General features: G+C 37.9%; 1 protein-coding gene across 1 annotated transcript; it reads right to left on the bottom strand.

Annotated features, from left to right (window-relative positions):
• Positions 1-5,099: 5,099 nt before the first annotated feature.
• Positions 5,100-24,525, bottom strand: LOC105391956 (cytochrome P450 6B1). The gene is made up of 10 exons (XM_048628573.1): positions 24,004-24,525; positions 22,956-23,154; positions 22,346-22,681; positions 21,648-21,766; positions 20,785-20,889; positions 18,414-18,526; positions 17,857-17,959; positions 13,915-14,054; positions 11,141-11,249; positions 5,100-5,502 (listed from the first exon to the last, which is right to left on the bottom strand). Exons 1-10 carry the CDS (start codon positions 24,305-24,307, stop codon positions 5,330-5,332), a joined length of 1,701 nt encoding a protein of 566 aa, XP_048484530.1. The 5' UTR covers positions 24,308-24,525; the 3' UTR covers positions 5,100-5,329.
• Positions 24,526-25,867: the final 1,342 nt, after the last annotated feature.

Here is a 25,867-nt window from a genome sequence, read left to right as displayed (position 1 = left end):
AGCCTAGTCGCACTTTACTCAGCTCTTTCTGCTTAGGTAGGTTGGCTGCCGGATTAGCAGAATCAGCGCAGGGGTAAGTAGGTCACCTTATAGATATGATATTTTTTAATATAAATACTATCAACACTTTTGTGATTATCAACTGAACAGTGCACTGAACTGTGTGGCGCACAATATGGCTGCGGGAGCAATTTGAACTAACTAATTCAAAAATGTCCCAAACACGATATTTTTTACGTTTCCTTACCAATAAACTCGACTATTTTATGACAAACTTGACAGCTCGAGAGAAGTACTTATGATCCGTGAGCTCGACCCACTACTATACAAAGTTTTTACTAAAGGGTTCGTGCATGGTGTTACAATGGGTTCCAGCGACATAGTTGTGAGTCTTGTGACTAATCCTGTGGACGGCGCAGCGTTACAAAGGAGCTTTTTATACTTATCCGCCGTGACTTATCTGTATCGTTAAATGTGTAAGCACCCACTGTTAGTTCCAAATTTTTATAGGCTACACTATTTAGCTTTAGCTACTACTTATCTGTAATTATTTAATTATGAACGGCAGCGATCTTCAACTACATTCTTCGTAAACTAGAGTGACCCCCCAGTATTTATATCCAAGGGCACCAGTGTCTTTATTTATTAAATACCTGCTGTTCCCGCGAGCTTCGCTTCGCCTTAAAAAGTTTTCCCGCTGGAATTCCGGGATAAAAAGTAGCCTATGTTCTTTATCAGGGTCTAGACCATATGTATACCGAATTTCATTCAAATCCGTTCAGCAGTTTTGGCGTGAAAGAGTAACAGACTGACAGACACAGTTACTTTCGAATTTATAATATTAGTTAGGATATAAAGTTCGAGTTTAGGTATTTCACTGTCAGAGGTTTCAGGGTCAGGCTTGCCCCAGACTATTAATACTATCCTGTAAATCCTGTAATACTACTTCGATAGCGTTTTTTTCCACAAGCCCGTCTGCAAAGGTTGTAATCCTCAACGGATTTGAAAACAAGTGAGAATCTGGGTCGATGCCGGCGTCTTCGCGACTCTTTCATGGCAGCCTGAAGCCTGAACCGTCCTTTCAGCCACGTAGATCGCAATTACGATAGAGACGGAGGGTACTCTATACTGACGAAAAAGCAACGATTAGAGAGCTGAGGTACAATCGTCATATTTAATACAGCGGGATAGGGTCGTGGCTCGTGCAGCAGTGGTCAGAAACTTAGTTTTTCGTCTTCGAGAGTGACCCTCCTGGCCCTATCTAACTAGTGGAGTGCAGGACAAACAGGCTGCGCTTGTGCCCTGCTTGTACGTGGATATTGCAAGCTGGCTTCATTGCACTGTAAGCTGAACTTACCGAAACCAAAGCACGCATAATGTCTATAACCTTTGAGAATTATTAATATTTCATTTGCTTTTTTTCAGATTATAATAAGACATAAGTACATAAATAACATAAGAAATACTAAATAATATGTGAATAGGTTTAGGCTAGGTCTAAGCAAACACTTCCTATAAATCCTAAAAAAATCGTAGGTATACTTAAGTACTTTATCAGCGTGGACCACATAATGATGATATTCTAGACTTAATAATTTATAGTCACCCTAATGACTCTAAGAAAATATTCAGTAACTAAGTACCTAAGTACCTACTTACACTGTTATTAGTAATCTTACGGAATTCTGACAGTTATCAATTTTAGACAAATCAGAGATCACAAACCTTTTTGGGCTGGGCACTTTTTCAATACGAGTCTGGACATCTGAGACTATAATATATTTTTTTTAGTCCCTGTATCCATTTTATTAAGTGCGGCGCTCCAAATTAAAAGGGGATTTACCTACGGTGAGAAATAATTACCGTACCTACCTAAATATATTACAAACAGTGAAAAATACAATTAAAGATAATCTCAATTATCTTATATAATTATCGCTGTCGTAGAAAATATATCTAAAAACAACTAGTAATTATTTTTGAAACGGTAGCCGCGCCGATGTCAGGGCGATGTTGCGTTCGTATTTGAATACGGATAAAAAAAAGAGATGTCGCTCTATAAAATTGTATTGTGTGCACTGACTGGCTTGCGTGACGTCACAGCAAACTGTGAGTCTAAAATGTGCGGTGGTGGTACCAAATTAGCGATACAGGTGAAATTGTGTCAGCGACTCATCGCTGGGAGTAAGACAGCAGAACACGTTTACCCCATCGGTCATCGGTTCTTCGACAGATGTGACCAGCCCATTGCTACTTAAGCTTACTAACTCGGTGAGCTATGTCGGTGACTTTAGTTCTCTGTCAGATTACTTCGTTCCGGATGCGATCTTTCAAGCATAGCTCCAAGCATAGCTCTTTCCATAGCTCGCTGAGTGACCTTCAGTTTGTGAACCAGTCCCACAGTAAGTGTCCACGTTTTAGCCCCATAGGTCATAACCGGTAGGACACACTGATCAAAGACTTTCGTCTTGAGACTTTGTGGTATGGGCGACGAGAAGACTTGACGAAGTTTGCCAAATGATGCCCAGCCCAATTGTATTCTTCTATTGACCTCTGATTGGAAGTTGTTTCTACCCAGCTGCAGAGTCTGTCCAATCCAGTGGCGTGCTTTGGGAGGGAATACGTCCAAATCCATTGGATTTGTTTATTAAAATCTCTACCTAATCATCACTATTATCATCATCATCATCAGTATCTTCATCATCAGCATCGCTGACATTAATTATTAGAGATTCTGTAACTCTGTCGATAAAATCGTCGAGAGTGCACATCTTATCTTCCTCTTTTATTGTGTGGCTGATGCATGCTTGCCATTTCTCATTTTTAACTTCCGCCATTTTGTAGGTTGTGTTGCATTTTGCATTTTTATGAACCACTCCTCAAATACTTCCCCAGTCATTTCCCTGTGGTAATCTGCCAAGATTTATAAAATTTTGAATATTTGTTTATTAGCCCTAATACTCGTATATTGTCATATGTCAATATGGTGCAGTTCCAATAATCTTACATACATACCGAACATATTATATGTACTTACCGAATAGACAATCTTTTTTTGAAATTGATTAAAAAGGTTTATTATCCCTGAATTTAGTAGGAAGTGATGCCATGCTAAAGAATAAAATAAAGCAATTAAAATTAATTCGATACATGGGTCGTGAGTCGTGATCCTACTTCATATTATAAATGCGAAAGTTTGTAAGTGTATATGTGTATGTATGTATGTATGTATGTTTGTTATTTCTTCACGTCAAAACGGCTGAACCGATTTTAATGAAATTTGGAATGAAGTTAGCTGACACCCTGGATTAACACATATGTTACTTTTTATCGCGGAATTCCCACGGGAAAACTTATTAAGGCGAAGCGAAGCTCGCGGGAACAGCTATTATATTGAAATATTTGTTATTTTTGTATTAGTTTACTTGAGCAAGTAAATATTTAGATTTATCTTTTTGTATAAAAATATTAAGAAAAAATTATTGCCCAGAAATGGATCGCAATTTTTCATTTTTTCGGTAAAGAACTTTTTTAGTAGCATCACTTATAAAATGTCAGAATTCTTTCCAATTAAAAATCAGAGAGTACTTATTTATTTATTTAACTATTGTAACTTGAAATTATAATCTATAATATAATGTATTAGTGGGTAAGTACTTACCAAATCAACTCATTCGATGATTTTGTTGATAACAGCAGAATAGTACTTAGTAGCTACTAAGTACTAGGTGAATCTGTCGCTATTCTCCCGTAACTTTAGGGCACAAATTACAACACATACGCTCGCAAAAAGTGCACACAGGATATTTAAAATTGAAGAAGAATAAAAGTGGCTACAGACAATAACACAACTTACACAACGCAACGCACAAATCACAATGATATACTTAAACTTTTTGATTTAATTTAAATAACCTTATTAATTATTTTGTACCAACAATATTATTGTGTTTACGCAGCGATACAAAAATTGCATGAAAACCTATGTTTTTTATGAGGTCGTCGAGTGTAAGAGGCACGTTGTGGGTACACTGTACAGTCAGCAAAAAAATACTTGTAGATACATACCTATTCACCTTCCCGCAAATACTTACATTACGAGTATAAGCATTTGGAAACACATAAACAAATACTTACGATAAAATAACATCTCTCCTTATACATGTACATTATACCTATCCTACATAGTACATTGCGATGTAACAGAGACCGGGTGCTATTTTAGGTAGCGTAGGTAGGTCAATGTACCCAACATACATGATTCATACATAATGTATAAAAGGATGCAAAATGCATAATTATAATATTCAATAAGTACCTCATTTATTAAACAAACACGCATATTCCATCTCTACGTCAACGTTATTACAAATACATGGAATTAAACATTTTGTATACCTACGTAGACTACGTGCGTTTAAAACCTACCTACTCTTCTCTGAAACCAAGTCAACAGGGTGATTGATTATTTTTGAAAAATATGCAGAACAGATTGCCACTGTAGAATATATTTTGTAGTACCTACTTAATGATAAAAATATTTTACATAAGGAGTAGGGTGCATGTGTGTGTAATGGAGATTAGATAATAAAGAAAAAAATAGGAATAAACAATAAAGTACTTACTTGAGATAAAGATTTATAGTTTAATCTTATGCCATAGATATTATATAGGTAATAGGCATCGTAATCTTAGCTTAATAAGTCAAATGGTTGTTACTTATTTATTAATAAACCAACAACAACCTAAACCTTCAAAACACATAAAATAAGTACTTATTATAATTAAAGAAACATAATAATATAGTTTTAAAACCCTTAAATTAACCTAGTTAACGTACGATTACGTTGAATGACTTGTACATTTTTTCATAGTTAGGTACTTACGCATCTTATAACCCACCAATCTCTCCTTCTATTATATCACACCTTTAGTTCATAATTATTTTATATCATAGAATTGCTCTGCAATTTTGTAAGTAAGTAAGTACCTTTTCTTTACAGCAATACCAGTCAACAAAATAGATACTTAAGTTTCCACCGAAATACGGTAATTACAACTGAATGAGCTGAAGAATAAAAAAATTCAATCAGCACACAAGCAACATTAAACTAGTGATTTTAATCATCTATCATTCGTCAGTAGATATTTTAAAATCAATATATTAACAAGTGGTGAATAGAAAACTAATCTATTCTGCTGACGTTACAGACCAATCACATCACATCCCATCACTCCCCACTGCTGGGGCACGGGTCTCGTTCCAATGACGGAAGGATCTAGGCCTAGTCCACCACGCTGGCCTAGCGCGGGTTGGTGGACACACCTATCACAGTAAGCTAATAGTGACGGTAGAATCAGCGGGGTGCAGGGTGAGGGGCGAGCGCGGGTCGGCGGGGAAGGGGCGCGCGCGGGGCGGGGCGCGGGGCGCGGGGGACACCCGCACCAGCGGCAGTAGGCGCGTCAGGCACGTCTTCATCTGGATCATGGCGAACCGCTTGCCTGGGGACAATGTTATAGGTTATTTTTTTGTAACTATAGGGTGGTTTTACAGTTTATACCTATGCCAGGTTGCATAAAGGAACTTTAACGAAATGTCAACTCTATTCCTGTCTCTTTTTGTCCGTATATTATCAAAGCAAGGCAGCAATATACAGGGTTATCGACTAGTATTATTTATTACATGATAACATATAAACATAAGAAACTTAAAAAAAAATTAAGACAAACATAATTAGCACTTAAAAATTATTATATAATTTATTATACATATGGATATGATAAAAAAACATAAAAGCACTTTCGCTGGAATTAGAGCATGTTACCTAAAGATAATAAAAAAAACTTAAGTAAGTAAACCCTGTGAATGAGAGACCCAAGCAATGATAGACGTGGGCAACAATCATGAAAAAATTATTGCACTTTAGATTTTTTTTCATTTTGTAAATATCAGTATAAATCAGTAGGTGGGTGTGGGTGTGTGGGTAGTGTGGGTACCCTACTAGACCCTTGAGAACAGGGTGGATTTCAACAAGTCCTAAAAAATCTTCATTTCCGTGGACTTTTTTATCTTAAGGTTTTTTATACTAGAAAAACGCTTTTATTAAAGATTTTGTTAATGTTAGTGTTATTACTAAATGGGTGGCAGATAAGTTAAAAACTTAACGAGATACGGATGATTAAAAATTTCGTGCCACGGCGATGAAACATGCGTTCACGGCAATGAAACAAGCGTCCACGGCAATGAAACAAAGGCCCACGGCAATGAAACAAACTTCCACGGCAATGAAAGAACTGTATACAATAGAAATGAAAGAATCGATCCACTGCAATTTTTTTAAAAGACTGTGAGGGAAACGCAAACTTAGACAGGTATATTTGGTTAGATATTGGTACGAAAGAAAGAACGACAGTATGTATAAAAAAATAAGAATATAGTATGGAATTCTCTAAGTAGCATTGTGGGGTCCGTATTGCGACGTATAAAACAAAATGTTTCATTTCACACTAATAACGTTCACAACATATAATAAACCTTACCTATAACATCTATATTTTCATAAGGTATAATATCCAATTTGTATACTGTTCATTTTATGTAAAATTCATAAAATATACTATAATATGACATCATCTGTGCTGAATTACAAAACACTGGTAAAACACCTAGCACCAAAATATAAAGATAGGTGCGGTTAGGTGCACATGTTGGTCAGCTAAGCGTCTTCCTACATAGCGCCAATAATAATAACGCAGTCAAAACTCCTTGCACCAAAACCTAAACATAGAGCGTCTCCTCATGTAGCCCCGCTTCGCTTTTGATGAACATGTGCACTTAACCGCTCCTCCTCGCTTTTTTCGTCATCGCACCTATCTTTAGGTTGTGGTGCTAGAGGTTTTGATGGTGTTGTGTAATTTAACACAGATTATGTGATATGATAGAATATTTTATGAACTTTATGCTAAATCATAGTATATTTTAAAACAAAAAAAAAACACGCCCTCACGCCTTGTACTAATGTACTCCCTTGCGGGGTAGGCAGAGGTGCATTGCTGCACCCACTTTTCGCCAGAGTGTTATGTTAGTCCCATTGTAATAGGGGGCGGGCCTATTGCCATTTTACGGGCACATCCAAGACCCGAGAACAAATATCTGTGTTTAAACAAATATCTGCCCCAGCCGGGAATCGAACCCGGGACCATCGGCTCAGTAGTCAGGGTCACTAACCACTACGCCATTCGGTCGTCTATTATTATATTTTAGTATGTTTTAATTGGTATAATAATATGTTCTATTCTATTCTATTCTCTGTGGGGGTGTAAGTACCTGCACCTGGCTCTCTAGAGTGGAACCTTTGTGCATATCCCCAAGGTCTAAACTGCCTTCCTAAGCTTGGACCATTTCCCCACCACGCTGGTCCACTGCGGGTTGGTGGGTTCACATATCTAGATGTGCTAGATCTAGATATGCTGGTTTCCTCATGATGTTTTCCTTCACCGTAAGAGCGGTGGTATACATTGTACTTAAGTTAAAAGAACTCATTGGTACATGTCAGCGCCGGGATTCGAACCCGCATCTCTTGCGTGAGAAGCGGGCGCTTACCCGACTGAGCTACCACCGCTCTATAATAATATGAAATGTACATGTTATCATCATCAGCCTATAGTCATCCAATGCTGGACATAGGCCTCTCCCAAGGAGCGCCACAACACTCAGTCCTCGGTATTCCGAATCCAGCTACTACCGGCTACCTGCCTAAGCTTGCAAATTTTGACAGCTGTGTTGGTAACCTTAGTCCTCTGACGTATAACCTCTTTTCTGATACCATCCATTAGAGAAACCCCAAGCATAGCTCTCTCCATTGCACGCTGAGTGACTTTAAATCGGTGGACCAGTCCCACCATCAGTGTCCACGTCTCTGCACCATATGCCATAACTGTCAGGGCGCAATGGTTGAAGACTGTTGGATGCGCCTTTCAGCCTCCTTGTCGAAGTTGCTTCTGCCTAGCCGAATAGACTGCCTCAGGTAGTCATATTATTGCACAACTTTGATAGTTGTCTCACGAACGATTACCGGCTCCGGTTTTATGTGAACATTCTTCATGACTTTAGTCTTGCCCAAGTTCATACGGAGGCCTACACGTTGCAAGCAGCATTAAGGCCACTTAGCATCCAGCTGAGTTCCTGCAGAGATGTATGTTCTATTATACTCTATTCTACTATCTGTGGGAGGTGTAAGTACCTTGCACCTGGCTCTCTCGAATGGGACCTTTGTGCAATGTGCATATCCCCAAGGTCTAAGCTGCCTTTCTAAGCTTGGACCATTTCCCACCACGCTGGTCCACAGCGGGTTGGTGGGTTCACATATTATCTAGATGTGCTAAATCTATAGGTAGATATGCAGGATTCTTCACGATGTTTTCCTTCACCGTAAGAGCGATGGTATACATTGAATTTAAATTCAAAGGAACACATTGGTACATGTCAGCGCCGGAATTGGCACCCGCATCATTGGTGTGGGAAGCGGGCGCTTACCCGACTGGACTGAGCTACCACCGATCTTATTTATACGTAACGTTCATTATAATTATGTTGTGATTGTTATTATTAATGTAATATTATATATTTCGTTTTTATACATCGCGATACGCACCCGTTTTAACGCACTGCAAAAAGAGGTAATTTGACTCGTCCTGTAGGTAATGTCAGTGATCGGTATTACCTGTATTACAGGTAAAAGATGGTAATGATAATAATATGTTACTTTGCCTAATCATACATACCACGGCGATGAAAACATAAGTCACGGAAATGAATAACCTGGCCACGGAAATGAATAACCTAACCACGGCAATGAATACAAATTATATTACAATACATGGCAATGAAATTTTTTTCATTGCCGTGGCTTTTTTTTCATTGCCATAGCAAATATTGGCCACGGAAGCCACGGAAATGAAAGCATGGCGATGAAAACCAAGGCATTAAATATAAATAACTAAAAAAGTATTAACTATTCGAAGAAATAAACACTTTATAAGGTAAATATTTTCAAAAAGCTTTCTTTTGAATGTTTACTCTAGAAGACAAACTTAATTTTATAGAAGTTATATCTATCCACGGCAATGAAAGAAAAAATGTCCAGTCCCCAAAATTTTTACTGATTTTCACTATAGCGCAAAAACGCGGGCACCGATGTACCTTCTTCCACATCGAGCAGTTAGGCGACACTTGTAAGAAACGATTAGCGCACTGAGGGGGGCACCCAAGTTCATAGGTAAAACAATATCCTTGATCATGTTTAGGACACCGCGATGAACAGAAGTTCTGGGACACATGAATTTTCATTTACCGTTCGTTATATTCTTTATATATTTCAATAAATGTATTCCGTGACAATACTTTAACTATTAACGTATCAAATGAAAGTAAGTTTAACTGTCAATACTCAATATTTTTTCATCAATGAAGAATAATACAAAACGAGGTAACGTGGGGACAGACACGGCAATGAAAGATTTGGAGGTTTAATATATTTTTTAAAAATATCCATTATTTCTATTAATAAAATATTTAGTGCTACACATAGATAACTATTTCACTTAACCGGAAAAAAATATTAGAAAATTATAACTTGGTTTTTTAGTACCGATTTCATTGATGCCACGCAATTTTTGGCCGCGGGAAATTCACCCAGATGTTGTATGATGAGGTGGTGAGTGTTTCTGATGACATGATTTGCTACGTGTTAGTGTTACATTGTACAAATAGCTGGTACTAGTTATTATTCTGTGCAAATAGGTAGGTAAATGCAGTCGAAGTCGACATAAGAAAATGATAAGTACTTAGTGCTATAGATGGCACATGGTACGAAAACTTAGATCAAAATGCCTAACAAAATGTTGTCTTTTTTATTACTTTTTTTTACTTTGTGCTATGTCTTACACAGGACCACCGTACGTACTTACAATGTACTTATACAATTATTATACCTACCTTCTAATGAAATTTTGGCCATCATTATTAAAAACAAATGCTTTACATTGTGTGGTGTATAGGTTGCATTACTGAGAAATAGCAATAACAAAGACCTGTCATTAAACTAGTGCCAACACAGCGTTCTCAGAATGGTGCCCAAGTGTAATATGAAGCCTTCTTGACAAACTTGTGCGAATGTCATCATGGGACAAGTTTAATATTACATTCTCAAGGGTTGAAGCTCACGTTCCAAGAATGTAAACAAATCATTTTAAGATCATTTACAAAGTAACTTACCGAAACGTTTAGATTCGATACTTAAGTTATACATCTCGTCATGATTATCACCATCCGTACATAATCGTTCACTAAGTAGGTATGTAGGTAGGTAGGTACTCGGCAAATCCGCGGAAAAGACGAGGATTGAAATAATATTTTTACTTATAAGATACGTAAGTGCCTCTTAATATAATATAACACCATGTAAGTACACGCTTATGTAGTAAGTAGAGTACCTATGCATTAAACCACTGAATTAGAAATTGACAAGTCTCAACATATTAAAAATCCCATACAAAAGGTTCACATCACATCTGATGACGATGATGTAGGTACGGTCAGCTGCATAAGTGGCTATAACACTTCAGTACCTTTTCAAACTGACGAACCGTCGAATGTTTCAATGAATGGATAGGCTAGGGTTTCAGATTGACAAGGGGGCCGTCCATTAATCACGCGAGGCTCAAAGGGGGGGGGGGGGGGAGGAGGTACGGAAAACCTCACGAAACATCACGAGGGGGGAGGGGGGTTCTCGTTACACATCACGTGTATTAATTTTTTGACATAAAACGCTAGGTATTTCTGAACCGAAATTTTGAACGGCGCAAAATTTTATTGCAAATCACATTATAAATGTTGTTCAATTCAAAACGCAATTTTCGATCATTTTTTTCTAGTCAAAATAGCCTTTACATAGACTTCCAAAAAAATACACGTGATCCAGGGGGGGAGGGCCTGTGATCCCAAACCTCACCAAATATCACCGTGGGGGAGGGGGGGGTCAAAAAATGAGAAAAACGACCTCACGTGATTAATGGACGGCCCCAAGGTACAAAAGTGTATAGCAACTTATGCAGCTGACTGCACAAGTAGGTACATTACCTATGCAGTAGCGGGGCCCGTCTCCGAAGGGCATGTAGACGCCGGCGGGGGGCGCGGGACGGCCCTGGCCCCAGCGCTCCGGGATGAATGAGTCCGGGCTGTCGAAGTACTGGAATTATAAGGAATAGTTTCAGTATCATGCAATGTTAGAGCTACTTTATATAAGTGAAATGACCCCAAGTAATGCTTAATAAGTTGTACACTTCTGTTCTGATCCTTGTCAAAAACACGCACCTACGTGTTCAGCTTTTGTTAGTTTGATAAGGTACAAAAGTGTACTTTATGTAATAGCCACATTTCATACGCTTACCGTCGGTATCCACGATGAAGACGATTAATACAACACTAGTAACCAGCAATACCAGGAGGGTTACTCTATATTGACGAAATAGAACGTTGCTGTTACATCGACGTTTAATGGAGCTCGCGCAGCAGCGGCAACGCTCCGTAACTTAGTTTTTCGTCTTAGAGAGTGACCCTCCACGCACTCAAAGCACTGACCTGGCCCTCCCTCTGTATGGCGAGCGTGGGGAACAGTGCGACGGTGCCCGGCCGCACGAGCACGATGGACTGCCCCTAGCACAGGGCGCTAATAAGACGTGACAAAAGTTCTCCGTCGTCGCTCACTCTTGTCTTGAGGCTGCGTGATCTGAGTGAGCGCGATGAAAAACTTTTGTCACGTCTTAAATGGGCCTGTGCTAGCCCTTCTGGGGAACGGGGGGTGGGCAGTTCTTCTTTTTAACCTACATAACTGTGTCTCCTCCAGTTGTGAGGAAAAGATCATGAGTTTTACAAATATTTATTTATTTATTTATATTTCAACGTGCATTGTACTAAAAACACAACGGCTGTGAACGTTTACAAAAATATAAATTTATATTTTTGTATTTAAAATTACGTAACAGAGTGGTAAATCCGCGTGACAGAGGTGTATTTCATACGAATCTTGGCTGTCTCCTGCCACTTCATCCTGCGTGTATTTCATAATGTTAGAAAAAAAATATATGACGAGATAAAATATAAAATTTTATTTAAACTCCAGTAGATATTACTTATTTAGTAAAACAAATTATATATTTTTAAAATATTTCTGAAATATTTAAAAAAATTGTTGAAAAATTGTCTCTCACTACCCAATGTTTTAGTAGTTACACTCTGTCACGTAGGTTGCCATTTAAAATATTTGTTTGAGCCACTCGTCCTTATTGCCATCGATCAGAGTTTAAGGTCTCCTTTTCCCCCTTGGTAAGATTTCCCCTTAGAGATCCAGACACCGCGTATCGGCCACCCGCAAAGTGTGACAGGAGGTGCGTGTGTTTATTCGGCGACAGCTTCGTCACGTAGGTAATTGTTAAAATAAAATATATTTAAATTATTATTTTGTTATTTACTCATTGGTAATAACGATTACTTTGCAATCAACATGTGAATAATACATTTTATGTTACTGTTTAAATACTATTCGACTTTGCAATACATTTTACCCCTCTGTCACACGACAAATCTGTCACATTTTTACCCAACACTCCAACCTGAGGATATTCATCAACGAAAAATTGAAGAGAAACTACACGTTTTGGTTAAAGTACGAAGCGAAAGGAACGTCCAATACACTTGCGCTGCAGTAATAAAAAGTTTCGTTAGTGAAAAAGGTGATTTCGTGCTATTGTTCTCAAGAACAGACGATGAATGTGGTAGACTGTTTAATATGGTGGAGATTGATTTATCGGATGTTTGATGATTACATTAAAGTCCTTCCAGCTTCTAAGGTAATTAAAAAAGGAAAAAAATAGTTTTTCAAGTTCTAAGAGCCACTTCTGTACTTTCGAAATATGGCTGATTAAAACTTTAAGAAATTACGTAATTTTTCGTTATATTACTTAAATTTTAGTTTGTCGAAAATATTATTTGTGCAGATAAACATTAATTTATGTAGTTGGAACAAATTTGTCCTTTAAGTTCCTGAAATACGGATATTTCAGTCTCCAGAGGTTCTCAAGTGTGATTTTAATTAGTTATACTAATTATAAAGATATCTCCAGTTAATTCTTTGACTAAATTGAAACCATAATGATTTATATGTAAGTTACTAAATTATTCTTATTGAATAAAACTGTTTTATTCCAAAACCCTGCCTAATATTTAATAGAATAACAACTCTGTCACATCGTTTACCACTTTGTAACGATTGGTGTCTCCTGGTAGTCAACTTATTTTTGGTCGTTTATATGTTATGTTATAAATAGTACAACTTTGGAAAAATCATATTAAATTTAGTCATTGATGTTAACGTCTATGCTGTTAATTTTTTACTGTAATTAGCAGCGAAAAAATATTTATAACAAAAACAAGCTTCATTTTAGCTGAAATTGTGACAGAGTGGTAATAACTACTTAATAAATATTTTGTTATTACTAAAAATCCATTCCTTCATATGTTTTCTAAAATGATATTTTGTTTATTAGCGTATCAAAAAAGTTTCATTTCAAACGACGAAGACTATCTCGTTAAAAAAAAATAAAAGATAATGTGACGAAGGTGTAATTTTTTGGGCCTTATCCACGTATTATGTCCTTAAAATATTGAAAAAATAGGTAAACTACGCGGCCAACCACCTTTTTCGATAGAATAGACATGAAGCTATCATAAAAATGATAAGAGTTCACCAAAAAGCTATAGTTTTTTTTTTCGAATTTGGGATAATTTTTTACTCATTATGTAGGTTAAAAAGAAGAACTGCCCGGGTACAGCCGGAGCGTCTCTGTACTACTGACCTGTCCGTCCCTCTGTATAGCCAGCGTGGGGAACAGCGCGACGGTGCCCGGCCGCACGAGCACGCGCGTGGCGGGCACGACGTACGCGCGCGTGCACACGCGCTGGATGCTGGGGAACGGGGGGTACAGCCGGAGCGTCTCTGGGGGGGTAAGAGGGGTAAGAGGTGGAAATTGGAATTGAAACTTGCGTATAAATATAAGGAAATGTTACAAATTAATACCAACTTATACTCCTTCTAATTAGTTATCAATTAATGCGAAACAAACACAGCGAGCGTTACATTACTTACATGGTTTTGATTTTGACTAGGTATCTATAACATTAACATCTAACATTTTCTGTTCCATTAATTAAACCTAACTTAAATCCAATTAATACAGCTATTGCCAGCTATGGGTGAATTTCAAAGGTAAGTGGCCATACTGCGTTGGACGTTACTGACGTGAGCCTTTGCATGAATCCGATACTGAATAATTTACTATTTAGCTAAAACGTTGTTTCTGATATCCCCGCTATCATATAAAAGCATATCTGGTCTACCTGTTTCGAACTTCCTAGTATTTCCTACTATATAAAAGTCAGTTCCATAATTCACTTTTGCATTTATTACACTATGTCTAAACTTGTCAAATTCAAAATGTTGCACCGTGGGTAGGTACCTAATTACCAGTTATCTGTAAGTATTTATATTTAGCCATGTTACAAAGTAATGTCCTACACATTTTTATTGACTACGATACTACGACCTGCGACCTACTAACCGCACCGTATACCTCATATGTATAGTTTCGGCTTTTGGCGTGTCAGTCCACTAATGACCGTTTACAAACAAAAACAAGACATCGCCGTCAAACCGTGATGGATGGCGACGGCGGCGGCGGCGGCCTGACTTGGGGGGTCTCTCTATAACACGAAAAACGAAGTTTCAGAGCGCTGCTGAGCAAGCCACGACTCTATCTCGTTGTATAAAACGTGACGATTGCACGACAGCTCTCGTTTGTTCGGTTTTCGTCAGTATGGAGTAAGCCTCTTGGCCCTCATCATGTAACCTGCCATGGGGTAATCAGTGTGAACCCTTCCTTAACGTAAATATGTTACTTACATGACCTACCTACCCCTTTTTTAAGGCTTGGCTACCTTGGATTGCTTACACAATAATTTTATACTTAGGCATGTTCTGAATTTTATTTTATTTTAGGGATTAGGGCTGAGGTCCATTTATTTATCGTATGGTCCATTTAGCTAGGTAAATACCTGAATCACTGAATAATGTTTTTGAAGAGGAGTCAATCAATATCACTTGCTAGAGGTGATTAGTGTCGTGCTTTGAAAAATATAATTTGCATTGCGAAATTATAAGCAAACCGAATGAGTAGAATGGCTGACCTGAATAAACAAGCATCAAACATTTTGTCAAATTACACTCAGTCATCATTTCATCAACCTATACATAGATATCGCTAGGCTACACTGTAATTAGTATTCTTACGGAATTCTGACAGTTATCAATTTTAGACAAATCAGAGATCACAAACCTTTTTGGGCTGGGCACTTTTTCAATACGAGTCTGGACATCTGAGACTATAATATTTTTTTTTTAGTCCCTGTATCCATTTTATTAAGTGCGGCGCTCCAAATTAAAAGGGGATTTACCTACGGTGAGAAATAATTACCGTACCTAAATATATCACAAACAGTGAAAAATACAATTAAAGATAATCTCAATTATCTTATATAATTATCGCTGTCGTAGAAAATATATCTAAAAACAACTAGTAATTCTTTTTGAAACGGTAGCTGTAGTACGCCGATGTCAGGCCGATGTTGCGTTCGTATTTGAATAGAGGTGAAAAATTTGCAATAGTCGGAATTTCGTTCCTGTAGAAAAACGCGTGAACCTTTCGTCGAATTGTCGTAAAAGTAAAGTCATCAAAATGTATGAAAGATAGTTGCGGACCACTCTTTTTCGGTTTCTGAAACTCTTTTGTGTCTTTATATTCTTTGATAATTTTATAGACACTTGACAGACTCACGCCAATCATCTCGGAAGTCTTTTTAGCACATTCCTTTGCACTCCAATCAGTTGTTTCCGGCCAATTTTCTATATTATATTTGTAAATATTTAGAATGATGGTCTTTTCGTTTGGCGAAAAAGAACCACGAGGACGCTTTTTTCTGGGAGAGAGAAAGTCTGACTCTTGTGCTCTGTAAGTTGGGGCTGTTTCCCGGGAAGGGCCAGGTTGTGGCTCCATAACGTTTATAAAAGTCAACAAGGAAAAACCTAACAGAAACTTAACAAATATAACAAGATGTAGACAAGAAATAGAAGCAAATTACACTGAGACTGAGAACATATGAGCGCATTCGAGCATTCAAAGAAGTCGAATGAAAATCTTTCTTGAAAACTCACTAACCGATTTTGATGAAACCTACACTTGGTTCCTACGGTCGGAGGATCCTCCCTTTGCCATGGGGAAGCGCCTCCAGCATCTCCATACTGCCTTCCTAAGCTTGGACCATTTCCCACCACGCTGGTCCACGGCGGTGTTGGTGGGTTCACATATCTAGATGTTTTCCTTCTCCGTAAGAGCGATGGTATACATTGTACTTAAATTCAAAGAACTCATTGTTACCTACATGTCAGCGCCGAGATTCGAACCCGCATCTCTTGCTTGAGAAGCGGGCGCTTACCCGACTGAGCCAGTTGGACTCGCGCACTGAGTGTTTCGTACAAGTCTACTTAATTACCTGAGGTAGTTTTCCTTTTAATTTCATCATAATTATGTACATCTATACGAAATATCAGCTTGATATCTTTACCCGTGTCCGAGAAAAAAGGTGGTGACAACAAAGTGTGATCCTATAAGGGTTCTTTTTTTTCCTTTTGAGGTACGGAACCCTCAAAAAGAATAGTGACAATCGGATCAATCGTTTCGGAGATATGCGTGGACAAACATACATACCAACAAGCATATAAACATACATAGGTACATAAACATTTATAAAATTTTGGATATTTGTTTATTAGCCCTAATATATTGTCATATGTCAATATGGTGCATATCCAATAATCTTACATACATACCGAACATATATGTACTTACCGAATAGACAATCTTTTTTTGAAATTGATTAAAAAGGTTTATTATCCCTGAATTTAGTAGGAAGTGATGCCATGCTAAAGAATAAAATAAAGCAATTAAAATTATTTCGATACATTGGTCGTGAGTCGTGATCCTACTTCATATTATAAATGAGAAAGTTTGTAAGTGTATGTGTGTATGGATGTATGTATGTACGTGTGTATGTTTGTTATTTGTTCACGTCAAAACGGCTGAACCGATTTTAATGAAATTTGGAATGGAGTTAGCTGACACCCTGGATTAACTCATATGTTACTTTTTATCGCGGAATTCCCACGGGAAAACTTATTAAGGCGAAGCGAAGCTCGCGGGAACAGCTATTATATTGAAATATTTGTTATTTTTGTATTAGTTTACTTGAGCAAGTAAATATTTAGATTTATCTTTTTGTATAAAAATATTAAGAAAAAATTATGGCCCAGAAATGGATCGCAATTTTTCCTTTTTTCGGTAAAGAACTTTTTTAGTAGGATCACTTATAAAATGTCAGAATTCTTTTCAATTAAAAATTAGAGAGTAGGAATGTAAATTACGTACCTGAGTATGTAACTAACATGCCAACTGTTTCCGATTACTGTCCAAATAATTTGTTATTTTACGAGAAATTTGCAATCGAATGGTTAATACTTTTCATAACAGGATGGTATAGTAGTACATATAGCGATAAGTAGGTATGTGGGAAAATTAATCCCACAAATGGGGTAGAGGATTTAAATCGACCCAGGAAGTAGGATTATACTATAATACATACCTACATATTCTATAAATCTATAATAGCCATGTTAGTGGCTGACTTACCTTGTATGACCATTTCCATGTAAGTCAGTTCTTGAAGCATTTCATAGGAGACTTTTCCGTCGTGTTTGTCGAGCATCTTCAAAATTTCCTCCCGCATTTTGTCCTGAAAGATACAGTTTTTATAGCAGGTACTTATTCAACAATATGAATACAATATAATTGGTACCTAGTAAATACGCAGGAATTTTTGTACCTACTTTAAGTCTTAAATATTTGTCTTCAGACCTATGGTTGTTAATTCTGACAGTAATAAAATTAAGTAAAAAGTGGTAGGTAAATAAATAAGTATAATAATTTATTTGCATTTTTTTCCACGACTATAAGTATTTTTTATCACTCTGTATAAAGTACAGTAAAGTTGATGAGTACCTTAACGTCACATATGCGGTTTCGTGAACCCCAGCAATGGTTTTATAGTGTTGCAAAAAGGGTAGTAATAGTAAGCCTAAAGGGGGGCGACTCTTAAGAGCATCATTCTGTACTTACTACTTTTGTTCTACAAGTTTTGAAAATGCACCAATTATTATTTTTGCTACATCCTGTATATGTAAAGGTACCTGCACATGCGGATGCGCAGCCAGCTCGAGCAGCAGGAAGGCGAGCGTGGAGGAGGTGGTCTCGAACCCGCCCAGGAAGATTATGAACGCGTTCGCCGAGATCACCATGTCCGCTGCAACCATATACGCGATTTATATTAACAACAAATGAGTGAAGATAGATATTAGAGATAAAGAAACATTTATTTGACACACAGACAGCAATACAACAACAAAAAATGCAGAAAATAAAACAATAGGTACCTACAAAACAAACCATAAAACAAGAGGTTGCTGTCCAGAGTGTCAAAAAGGCATCAGCTCAGTGCTGTGGGCAATAAGGCCAGCGCTGGTTTTCAGCTTTCCATTTTAGATACTTATAATTATGTTTGTCGTTGTTGCTGACGGTAGAGGTCAGAGCCACGCACTTTAGGCGTTATACTTACACATTATTTTATAATCACATGATAGGTAGGAAGCCGTGTCGCCGTTTTTGAATGAGTACACAATGCACTTATTAGATCTGTTATGTACCCATACTCACCATACCTACCATTTTTCGCTTACGACATCAGAGTGTTTGTCCAAAATTCCTTATCTCACACGAGTACCCTTTGACCCCAATTATCTTATTTTTCAGTCCCTTATATTATCTAAATTTCCTAATCAAAAGCGATACGGCTATCAATATTCCAGAAAACGTCCTAATCTTATGGAATTCGTGACCTATGATAACCCTTATTTCAATCAACTCCTCTATTTTTCTATTACAATGTTGCTATCAATCAATTTAGTTATTTTTCTAATTGTCACAAACAAGTTTTATCTTTTAATTTATTACTTTGTTTTTCTAAGCTTAACAAGCTTCCGTTTCTTATCAAAGGTCCCTTTATCAAGTCCCGAATATATAAACTCCCGAAACTCTTCTGCAATCGGGATTCACATTTCGGCAACCACTCTGAGCACACCATTCTCTTGTCTCTTGTCTTGGGAAATCATCGCAATCACTAGTTACGTTTAGTAAATTTTTTATTCGTAATTATTGATTCTAATTGACAAAATATAAACTAAAGTTGTTTTCTGAAGGAACTCTCTTTTATCTTCGAGCCGCTCTCCGGGGATACAACAAGATCGTCATTTTACTCGTAAATTTAAAAAAAGAATCCTATAATGTTAACTAGGGTATCAGCTTCCCGCATAGGAGACCGGGGACAAAAGTAACAGCGGGTAGAAAGTAACAAAGACTCTGTGGACTTCCCCAATAGCCTTAACGTCCCAAGCGACAGCTGGTAGTCAGCATGCGATGCCCCCCACGCATGATATCATTTTCCGCACCCGTGCCGCGGTGCAAGGTTGTTTTAGTGAGCATTTCGTGATTTTACACACCCAAAGTAAGTTTTTTGGTGTTTATTCATTTAGTGTTTACGTAGAATTAAGATGCCAAGAACCATATGACTATTTGTTCATTGATTCATTATAAGATTGTCTGTAGCATGTCATAAATTGTTTTCGAATAACACGTGCTGTTTTAAAGTTATGTCACCTGATATTTCAAAAATGGGGATGGGTACAAAAGTAACAGCTCGCGGCAGGACAAAAGTAACGAATTACTTACGTAAGTTTGCCATGTCACATTATAAATTTTTATTTTTTGTTGTTTTGATTAGATACTTGTGTCATAATATTGTATATTATGGCACAAATAAAACAACTTCTTATCAGTTAGTTAGTTTAAATGATGGATCTCATTTACAGTTTATATTAAGAAGTTTTTTTTAGTTTTGTCAATAAGTCATAAGTTTTTTTTAGTTTCGATAGTTTTTTAAGAAGTTTTCTTAACTAAATAATTTGCTGGTTTTTTTTGTTCTTTCTTTTGAATCGTATTTATAACATTGGGCAGAATTTATGGGTTGTTACTTCCGACCCATGCCTTGTTAACTTTCATCCTGACCATGGTGTCGAAAGTAACGATTTCCCTTTTTTTTTAAGGCTTTAGAAATGCTAAAATTCGAGATGTATTAAGTAAATTAATAATGGATATTTGTAGACTATATACGAAAGTTTTATGTGACTATATTCATTTTATCGTAAATGTTATTAATTACGAGAAATCAGACAGAATCTACAAACTGTTACTTTTGTCCCCGGTCTCCCCGCATACTACATGTCATGAAAATCCGTTCAGTAGCTTTTAGAGTAACAAACATCCAAACAAACTCTCGCGTATACTATAGCATTAGTAGGATAGGATACTCACTGGTCTCAACATCGTCATCATCATCGCTGCTGCTGCGTTCGTTGACATCATCATGTCGATGAAGTCTCCTCGCTTCTCCTGCTCTCCTGGTACATGTAGCAATACTTACTAGTGTTAGATTGATAGGATACTCACTGATCTCAACATCGTCATCATCATCGCTGCCGCGTGCGTTGTCGGCGTCGTCGCTGCGCAGAGCCATCATCATGTCGATGAAGTCTCCTCGCTTCTCCTGCGCGCCTGGTACATGTAGCAATACTAGTGTTAGATTGATAGGATACTCACTGATCTCAACATCGTCATCATCATCGCCGCGTGCGTTGTCGGCGTCGTCGCTGCGTAGAGCCATCATCATGTCGATGAAGTCTCCTCGCTTCTCCTGCTCGCCTGGTAGTTATAACAAGAATATTGATAGATTTATTACTAAAACATATTATCGGATAGGATTGCAAAAAGGTTATTGCTGTAGTAAGTATACTACAGTGTAGTTTGATAAAGTATACTTAGATATAACGGCATTGAATAAAGGAACAATATTAAAATGGGGAACGGTGTCATACTATCTCGCTCTTAAAGATCTCCTGTTTCATTTGTTTCAGTTTATGAAAATAACAACTGAAGGACGCCCTGACGTCTGTTGCTGTATGCTATCTGGTGGCTATCATAGCCTAGCTCCCTGGTACTCAACCTTTTTTTTTTAAGGGCCCCATAATCTTTTAAGTGATGGTTTTGCTGGATAAAAGCAATAAATATATGTTTTTTTCTAAGTATTATAAACACATGTAAACTATCGAATAAAATATAAAAAACATGCATTTTCCCTATTATCTCTCATGGCACGCGGGCCACTGATAAAGGCCCGGGGCGGGCCGCATACGGCCCGCGGGCCGCAGGATGAGTATAGCTGGGCCGCCTAGCTAGTGCAGTATGAATCCGGGAGCCATGTTCATTTCGTATCTTTATTCGTGTAACTCATCTGTATTTTGTCATAAGCATACCAGTCTCCCGTGCCTTCAGCACGGATGTCACGATATTGTAGAAGAAGTCGTGGGTCCGGCGCGGGATGATGCGCATCCGGAAGAACAGGACGAACGCCGGCCAGAACTGACGCATCGTCCTGAAACACACATAATTTTATTAAGTATAGTTACTTCTATAATGCTGTGAAATTGAATATATATATATACAGAATAAAAAAAGAGTGTCGCACGATATTTTTAATCGCTATATCGACGGGAAATGCTTAAAAAAAAAAAAAAACCTCCTACTAGTTAAGTACTAGTTATTATTCTGGGCTCCTACCAACCTTACAAGGAATGAATAGGTATTATTAAAGCAGGTACTGGTTCGAAGGTGATCCTTTGATCAACACTTATAATCACTACGGCAAATTTATAGGTAGGAACCGTAAATCGTAAAACCTTGAGCCATCCATTGTTATGCTTCTACAAAAGTCGTAATTTTTTTAAACTAAAATACACCCAATAACCAATGATCCATTATTGTTATATTTTTTACTCAATAACTTTTACGACCTTGTTTTATGATCCAAAAATTTATGTGACTAGAATAGGGCGGATTATAGTTAAAATGCGTCTACCGGAAAATAATATACCTGTCTACTTATTTATAAGTAAGAGTTACTATTAATAAATTATGCTTATGCTAATTCAATGTTGTTTATAACTATACTTACTTTTCGAAGACATTATAGACCGACATCTCATAGAATGCTTGCAGAGCGACTGCAAAAGGATCTTTGTCATTTTCCATAACGTTACTTTTGAGTCCAAAAGCACACGGAACAATGGCATCTGCTGTATATCCTCCTACCAACTTTTCAGAATCCACTATTGCAGAATTTACATCTTCATCTAGTTTCGCATCATCTTTACCGACTTTGGTTGCTTCTGCAGACTTGTGGTTGTTATTGTTGATATCTTCGGTTTTGTTCAAAAGTGCTTTCACTTTTTCTGCGAATTCATTCGCAGTATTCTCGATTAGGGGCAGCATTCCACGTAGTTTGTTTGGTCTGAAAGAATCGCAGTTATATATATTTGTAACGTTTATGTTTATTTTCTTAACTTTTTCATTCAGGGGTGTATTGTATGTATACTGTATACTTGATAAGAGATACAAATTACACTGTTGAAGAAGGCCTCAATCCTTAATCGTAGGAAAGCAATGAAATTTTATCTAATTTTATCTACTTAACTCTAAATTAATGTTTTAAAAAAATGGGGTGCCGATATTTTCTAAGTCGAACTTTTTCATTGCTCGCGAGTGTATTAGCAATACAAACTCACGAGAATATAGGCGAGATCTTGGCCCGCAGCGTCCTCCACTCGCGCCCGCGCAGGAACAGCACCGATCCGGCGAGCGGGTCCACCTGCTTGTTGAAGTAGAACCCGCGGTCCACGAAGTGCTGGAAGTCTGTCACGCAGATCCGCTTGATGAGGGAGGGGTCACGGATGACGAGCGTGCGCTGGAAGAACTGGTGGGTGCCTGCGGATAAGGAGAAGGATAAAGGTCAGCCTTTTTTTCATAGGTAGGTGATAATGATAAACTATGAAGTCTAGGTTTTGTTACCGTGGTGAAAGGATTAGCCAGTTTCATCTGCTTAGTGGTAAAGACTTGGTGGAATGGTAGCAGAGTAATATTATGACTATCGTGACGACATAATATGATTGTAAAATTTGATGTCTACAAACTACATTTGATTTGATTTGATAGGTCAAAATCATAAATTGAAAAATATAGGCTTTTTACTGTGGTGAAAGGATTAGCCATATTATAGTCATTAGCACCAGTCGTGTCTAACGTAAATAAAATACAATTCTTTTTGACTCCTGTAGTGCACCCTCATTATAATATTTTATCATTCGCCAGTATAGACTCAGCTCCTAGATAAGGAAGGCTGAGATTATAGTGCTATGGTGAGCACCATAGCTAAATCCTATAAGAGACCTATGTCCAGCAGTGGGGCGAATATGAATCTGACATTGATGATGATGATGATAGTGCAAGGTAGGTAGTTAATATGTAAAATCTGACGATTATTGGCTGACGATAATTGGTAATCGACTATTATGGATACAAGCGGTAGTTAGGTAGGTAGGTTCCTTCCTTTAATGATGTTATATAATAATGACACTTTCTATAGAAAATTGCAATGATTTGTGAGCAAACCGTGTGTGGTGTGTGGCAAAGCGGATTCAATATCAACCTTTGATTCACGAGCGCGCTTACTTAGGGTTAGAGCCTATTACCTCAACTACCTACGTAACATAAATTAAGTAAGAAAGTTCTTTTTCATTTGATCATCGTGTGACTCAAAAACGCATTTCCACTTACCTAAAAACTTAACATCCTTATACGTATCATAGATCCTCTTGAAGCACATTCCTCCTTGCTCCTGGAACGTGACGACCGACAGGATGTGACCGACCAGCGGCCACGCCGGCGGGGAGAACACGCCGTGGTCGGACCAGTAGTCGTGGTCGTACGTGCACAACGCGTGGACCACGGCGGCGGCCGTCAGCCCCGCCCACAGCCACCACAGCCACACCGCACCGAAGGACCAACTCTGCAGTGCATACGCCAGCAGAAACACCCGTTGCGAAGACGACCGCGTGAAACCCAACATCTTGTTTGTCATAAACACACCAGAACTAACTTTTCCATCTCACGGAAACGGAATAACTCGCACTCCTATGTTTCCTTGTCATCTAACGATGTGGTCAAGCTAACCGGCGGATTGAACTTGCATCATTCGGTATCATTCCATTGACCTCCAAAACCAAAGTTGTTTGGTACCGATAAGTCCACTTTTTAACTGACACTATAAGCCACAATAAATTTCACGCTGGAGAACACTTAAACTGATCAGGGACAAAAAAAATAATATTTAAAAAATAGCGGCAGATGTAAATTTAAATCGCACGTAATGGCACGTCGCACTGCCCAAGCACAAAAGAAGCCGAGTGGCGGACAACAGAGGCTGTGCCCGCGCAATCCGCGATGCTGTAACAGAGAAAGTCTGCCCACAGTCAAACTTTGTGATGCATTCTTGCTCTATCATATCGAAGTGGGCCTTTCCTTTACCTTGCGTCACACCGTTGACCATGACTCCGCAGAAGTAGGTTACTAAAAGATTGATTGTGTGTAGTGAGCAGTGCGTGCGTTGGTGAGGGTCTCTGGTCGCGCTTCGATTCCCGGCCGGGACAGTATTTCGTAGACGTATTCGTCTCGGTACTTAGATGTTGTGTTTGTGGCAAAATATGTGTTAAAATATGGCATCGAGTTCATAGAGGTAGAATAACTAACGTGACTATTATGGAATTGTAAGTTTAATGCGGGTAGTTAAATTTTAGGCTTTAGGCTAACGACACACAGCATATTGTCAACCTGTGCTTATAGACAGGTAAGTACAACAGAAAATTTAAGCTTTTTCGTTCACGGTCTAATTTTCGCAACTTAGCCACACAATTTACATATCTGTTAGAAATACGCAAACAACGTGGCCGCGTTGGGTCATTATCTGCGGGTAGCGCGAATATTCTAGGTCAAGTGTCCGCCGCGGCGTGTTGCGTAAGTGATGTAACTGTACAAGCAGCGAGACTAACGATCTCTTCGTTCTGGATTACTCTAAAATTAGGTATATAGCTAAGTTGTAAATAGCAAAATTATACTGCTAAAATTATTTGTCAGTATGTTTTACGGAGAATGTTAGATGTATAAAAAACTAAATTATGTCGTATACTTACCTATTAAGTACTTACTTATCTGATTTTATTACTTCGATAACCAAATACCTTAGTTTAGGTTTAAGTACCTTATTTATCCCATTTCCGTGACAAATACCTATTATAACATCTCAGACTCGTACCTATCACGAATCTTCCTTTCTTAGTACCCAATGCCCTTCTGATCAATCATTCAACAAAAACTAAAGATTAGCTCCATCAGCTTAACATAATCATAATCTATCCACTAATATGTAATATACTGTACTTACACACACATAATATGTTCATACTAACTAAGTTCCTGTCATACTGATCTCAGTGGCCATCGTTTGTAATGTTAGTATATCAGACCACTATATCCATAATGCAGTTTAGATAGAAAGACGCCGTCTCTGCAATATTGAAGTTCATTAACAGCATCAGAATATTACCAACTAAAAACATAAGTAAGTACTTACCAAATATTTTGA

Source organism: Plutella xylostella, chromosome 21 (assembly GCF_932276165.1).
Source record: "Plutella xylostella chromosome 21, ilPluXylo3.1, whole genome shotgun sequence".
Taxonomy (NCBI): Eukaryota; Metazoa; Arthropoda; class Insecta; order Lepidoptera; family Plutellidae; genus Plutella; species Plutella xylostella.
The sequence above is the reverse complement of the archived record's forward strand: the minus strand, read 5'-3'. Positions and strand labels throughout refer to the sequence as shown.